General features: G+C 39.2%; 1 protein-coding gene across 2 annotated transcripts in view; it reads left to right on the forward strand.

The window, feature by feature from the left end:
* LOC133003502 (SPRY domain-containing SOCS box protein 4-like) overlaps positions 1 to 3,060 on the forward strand; it is a 49,374-nt gene extending 46,314 nt beyond the window's left edge. Inside the window, exons 4-5 of one of the 2 annotated variants that reach the window (XM_061073252.1) lie at positions 1,806 to 1,971; positions 2,973 to 3,060. In XM_061073252.1, coding sequence (XP_060929235.1) covers positions 1,806 to 1,933 — 128 coding nt within the window. In that variant the 3' untranslated portion in view covers positions 1,934 to 1,971; positions 2,973 to 3,060. Of the gene's footprint in view, positions 1 to 1,805 lie in introns of both variants that reach the window. The other variant, XM_061073251.1, reaches the window with a different exon arrangement.
* The last annotated feature ends 2,940 nt before the right edge of the window (positions 3,061 to 6,000 follow it).

Genomic DNA, 6,000 nt, shown 5'->3' on the forward strand with positions numbered 1-6,000 from the left:
CAGCTTTAGTCGTTTTTAAGCTAATGGTTTGTGGTAATGTGGTACACTTTTTTCGTAAACTGCAAAGTGAAATGACTGTCATAGAGGGGGCTTGTTTGGCTTGGTGTGGTTGTCTCTGTACATACAAATGTAAGGTGTGTTGAGTGTTTTTCAACAACCCCTCATTTTTGCAGGAGAAAATGCAAAATACTTTGTTGTGATGGTCACAAGCAAAATAACAGAATCATAAAAAACATAAATAAATATTAAAAAAGTGATGAAAAAGACTCTGTTGCACATGGGGCTTACACCATTGTTGAGAAAAAGCTGACTGCAGCCAAAATCCCACTAGTGGTAAGTGATAGTGGCTGTCTTTTCCATCTTGTAGTCTGTTTTTTTCCCCATCTTTATTCATGAGCATGGTCTGTCAGTATGACTGCATGACATTGATTTCATGTTCAGGATTTGAAATTGCTTTCACCCAAAACCCTTCTGTCACCCTCAAATAACCCCTGCTTGTGCCTAGCTTTTCAGATATTTTGTTGATTGTATGATTTCCTGCACTTCAGCTCTTTTCTTAATGCAAGTGCACAGTTTGAGCACAAGCAGAGCAAACAAGCACAGGCAAGAGGTTTATGTGGGGGAGAACTGGGTTTTGAGTCAAAGCATTACAACTTGAAAGCAAAAGACTTGAATAAAGATGGGGGGAAAAAACGAATTAAAGTGGTGATTAAAAAGATTATAGCACATGGGACCAGTGTTGATGAGGATCTGACTGCCGGCAATATCCCACTTATAGCTTTGAGGCTATGATTTATTGATTCAGTCATGTCAAGGTGTTTGCCTAGAAAAGAAACTGTTAAAATGTAAGTTCGATCAATAAATCAAAGCATCAAGTCTGCATTACGATTGACGTCTTTTGAATGTTGTGGTCAGGCTACTCCATGGAAACTAAAACAAATATCTCTTTTTCAATCTGTAGCCTGTCAATTAGCGTGTGTATTATGTTTGCATGTCCGTGCTCATGTCCTTCACATTGTGTAGATAGACTGAGCAGCAGGAGTTCTGCTTCACCAGATGCTGCTTCCAGGTGGAGCAGCTTGACATCTATAGAGGGGCAGCAGTTAAGAGTCTGTCCGTTTGACATGCGTAGACAACAATTGCCTCCAAAAATTGGTGGGAGGGAAAATGTCACGTTCCACTGGCACACACTAATATGTCTGAGCAGTGTGAATATTTTAATTTTGTTATCAGCTGCTGAACTTTTTGCCCCCTGCCATTAACATGAGAATGGAACCATGTGATTGCTGTTTAATTGTTGTTGCAGTGAATAAAATAAACAGCTGAAAGAGGAAATCGTACATTATGTTGACACTCTTTTTCTTTTACCATGTTTGGTTAACAAGGTCATTGACCTTCAGCCTCAGTAACTACAAGCAATAAGTCCATGTATAGAAACCACAAAAACCTCTATTTATCGTATATGGACCTGTACAAGTATTATGAGACTGTCAGAATAATCATGGATGGAGAAGTTGTGCCCTTACTGTCAGTGTTTGTTTAGTTGAGTGGGGGAGAAAATGGTTTTCAGTTTTTATGCCAGTGGCCGATTCAGGCGTTAAGGGGAATTGTATTTCAGTTTTATAAACATTGATATTATCTACACTTCTACAGTGAAGAAATTGATCTGCTGTCTCTTAATTCTAATTCTACAATACTCCCCTGCACCTTGTATTGTACTACGTTCATCTCCTCAGTGTTGGTGATGTGCTTGTGCTCATTGGTTGTAAGCTAACCCTTTGTCTCGTCTCTCTCGTCCTTCACAGCGGAGCCCCTGCCCCTCATGGACTTGTGCAGACGAGTAGCTCGACTGACGCTGGGCAGAGAGCGCATACATCACATCGACACACTCCCACTGCCACAGACTCTAAAGAACTACCTCCAGTACCAGTGACCGCACACATATTCAGACAGATGCAGACATATGCACAGGTGGGAAGAAACTTGAACCCCATTTGTTGCTATTGTAACCAGCCTCCAAACTGAGGAGGTTAGTCATAACCATCAGACATCTGCTGTGGATGTGGACTACGACTCTGACTTGGAACAGGTGTTGAAGACGGCGCTGCGATGGGGGTTCTGTTTACACAAGCTGGGGATTTTTTATTTTGGATGTTGTTTTTAGCTTCTTTCTGTTTTTCTTTCTGATTTTGTTGCTTCCGACTGCTGTTTTCCTCCTGGACGGTTGAAGAGAGATTAAAAGAGATTATTGCAATTCAGTTTACTGCTAATCATGTATGTATATTTATACATAAGCATGTTCCCAGTCAGACAGGCCTTCTATGCTGTGATTTGGGTGACAATATATGGAAACTTCCTCAGAAACATGTTGGTATGTATACTTCCAGGAACACAGCAGGCTCTGTGGAGATGCAACAGTTCATTTAGGCCACGAGAGAGGGAGAGAGAGCGAGAGAAGGAGAGAGAGCAAGCAGCTCTTGTCTTCTGTTGGCGTGTTAAATGTGTAGCGCACACTGCTTACATATGTACAGTGTCTGTCACGAGTGTATAGAAACAAAGCCCACACTTTGTGTACTAAGTAGGCAACTCAGTGACAAGTAAGCAGTTCCCACCTACAGGCTAAACAGGCATTTTGAACCCCTCCTCTGCCAGCTTCTCTCTCTCTGTCGCTCCGCCATTCACTCCAGTTTGATTTGAACCGTCCATCATGTTTGACAAACTCGAAGGACCACATCTGCTGTAGCCGGCTCTGTAACGCTGATGGAGATTGACCCGAAGGTGAAGCTTTGTCTTCGACTGTTAATGTGCCTGCTCTGAAACAGCACACACAGCACATCAACCCCACCGCCCAAACAAGTTTTAAATGCTGCTTTTTCATATTTTTTCTGCTGTCTTACTCTCATGTGGGTTTTTATCTGAGATGGTTTTAAAATCATGGTCTTATGAGATTGTTTTTTTGTTTTTTTCTGCAGGACTGGATGTTTTGCACCTATGGTGGAAGAATGTGCTGCCACGAGAATCTTTTAAATGTGAATAAGAATAAAGTCAGCTAAACACTCACTTTGTATCTGTATGTTTTTAACTGTCAATAACATAATTGTAAATGTACCTTCAAAGCTGTGCTGTGTTCATCGATCATTCTCTCACCTTCGAACAGGGGTTGTCAAATCATAGCTTGTTCAAAACAAAAACAGCTAACTTGTAAATAATGGATTCAGCGGAGCACGTACCTGCTCTTACGATAGCTGTAAAATATTAAATGTTTGCTTACCACAATATTAACATTATTATGGCATTATTTTAAAAAAACTCATTAGCTGATTATATTGCTAAGGAGAGTTACATTAATGCTGGAAAATAGTTATGTGGGATGGGAGCAAACCAAGGTACCTGTATGTCTGTTAATAACAGGAGTCTGCAACTGTTTCTCAGGGATGACGTAAAATTGTTTTCAGAAATAATTTTAGAGGCTTTGATTTTCTTTATTTATTCAGAGCGAATAGGTTCTGTGGCTCTACCAACCTTCCTCCAAACCACAACAGCCACTTTAACTGAATGTAATGACTATTGCTAGTGTGTTTTTAAACTCGGAAATTATTATGGAAGGTGATTTCAGTTTCTAAGTAAGTACCTGCCTTTGATGTGTACGTTTTCAATCTAATCTAATCAACATTTCAAGGCTTCAAGGGTATGCTGGAGGTCAAGGACCACTTACACACAGGGGATACGTGTGTATGAATGTATTCCTCATCCTCTGTCTTTTCTTAAGAAAAAATAAAGTGTAGAATTTTAAAATGAAACATTTAAGTATACATTTTCTGTAGGAAAACTCCAAATTCCCCAAGGATGTTTAATAAAATTAACATTTTTCTTAATACTGTGCTTTGACACAACAAAGCTCTAGACTGCAATACAAAAAAATATTGATTTGTACTGTATATGTATTGCCTTCATATATCATGTGCTGTTAAGTGCAGTATGTAGCGTTAACTTCAGTAATGTAGAACATTATCATATTGGTAAATATGGCACTGTTTGTAATATGAGATGTTTAAATAGGCTTTTCATTTTCCAAAAAGAAACCAGCCAAAAATAAAAAGTTGAAAGCTTCAAATGGAACCAACTCAAGGAGTTTTATCCTCATCGTAAGTTATGCTAGTTTCAACTGATGAGAGGCCTGTATTTCTATTTTTTTGTCACATCTATGTGAAGTCTGAAACAATTTCAAAAACGACTGTGTGTGTGTGTCTGTGAAAAAGCATAACAGTAGCTAAAGGGAGTGTTGCTTAGTGTACAGTCTGTTATTTTGAATGTGAACTTTATCAGCACCGATGCTGTCTACAACTACAAGTTACCCATTACACACAGGATGGACATGGAAGTTTCAATGCTTTAATAATGATAATGTTTTGCACAAGATTGACTTAAGTAATGACAACCAGTTGGACGCCATGCCAGGGTACATGTTTTATTAGTAATTCGACATCAAAATAAACAGATGAGAATAAGATACTGAAATACGAGTTACTCCGGAGAGAAGAGATTTGCAATTGATAGCCAACTGTAGCGTGTGTCTGCTGCTCAGCTACAGAGCTGCTCAATAATGCAGGGAGCAGCCCTCTAAAGGATTATTGAACAAGCCTGAAAGTTGGAGCTAATGTCTTGTTTGATCTGGTTAAAAGGGACTTGGCTTTGCTACATCCATATTTGCCTCTTGACAGTGAGGCTTCACTTCAATTTATCTCGCTGTCTTTTCCTCCGTCGCCTCCACATCCTGTGAACTTACTCTCCTGTCTCCTTTCTTTCACTCTGCTCGGGCTCTTTCAATTCTCCCCGGTGTCTTTGCTCAAAAGCACAATTAGTCCTTCGCAGAGCTTAACTTCTACTGTACCTGCTTTGACTGAAGGTGAGTAAAACGTGAGCTATAAGAACCTTTTGTGAAAAAGTAATGTCTGCTATAAACCTCTATAATCCTATTACAAAGCTTCCTGCTTTTCTTCTCTTCTTTGCATACATGTTATACGTTGTATGTAGAGCGGCTTTAGGAGCTGAGGAAGAGATGGATGGTTGGAGCCTGGTTGTCTGCTAGAGATGGCCAGAGATCCATAATTTATGAAGAAAAAAAAAAGCATACGCCAGCTTTGCTATGTAAGTCAAGTAAAAGCTAACATTTCATATTTCTTTGTGTCTCTACTCAGAATCGCACATGGCTATTTCTCCAGAGACAAAATTCCTCAAACTGAAGGATGATTTTTTGACCTAATTGTGGATGTGACTGTACCACAGTTATGTCCAATGTATGTCCACCACCATCAAATAAACTACCTGCAGTGTGGTTGAGTGTTGGGCTGTATTTTACCAAACCTGCTAATATTAAGAAAAAATAAATACAAATATTAATGTATTTACTCATTTTTTTATTTTTGTAGCAGGATTCTTTTTTTCAGGAGCAGTATGCATGTTCTGTTTTTTTTTCTGTTTGAAAAAGTGGTCACCATTGACCTCAGTTGAACCGGATTCGACTGAAGCACTGTTTACCCCTGAAACTCCAAAAGTATTTTTGTGGACTCCAACATTTCACCCACCCCTCCATCGGCGTACTGGTGAGTAGATATTGAATAATTTTCATTTTTGGGTGAACTATCTTTTTAATGCTCTGGCGCTACATCAAAATTATTCCTTGTCATTAGTGAGTCCTCGTCAAAATGTTCTACAATATACTGTCACTTTGTGTACTCTTGTACAGACAATCCATTAAACACAGGCTACCCGTCCTCTTTTACTCAACAGTGTGATAGTGTGCGTCATAGTCTTTATATGGTTTGTTTTGGCTTAAATAGATATAGCCTTTCTCAGAAATAATTTTATTTTTTTGTGACCTCCCACAGACTGACGTAGTTTTCTTACAGATAAAAACAGACACATAAGGAGAGAGAGGGTGATGACCTGGAATGAGACTGGAAGCACATTGCAGGCACATAAACACCCATTATAATAGAT

The sequence above is a fragment of the Limanda limanda genome, chromosome 6 (genome assembly GCF_963576545.1).
Source record: "Limanda limanda chromosome 6, fLimLim1.1, whole genome shotgun sequence".
Taxonomy (NCBI): Eukaryota; Metazoa; Chordata; class Actinopteri; order Pleuronectiformes; family Pleuronectidae; genus Limanda; species Limanda limanda.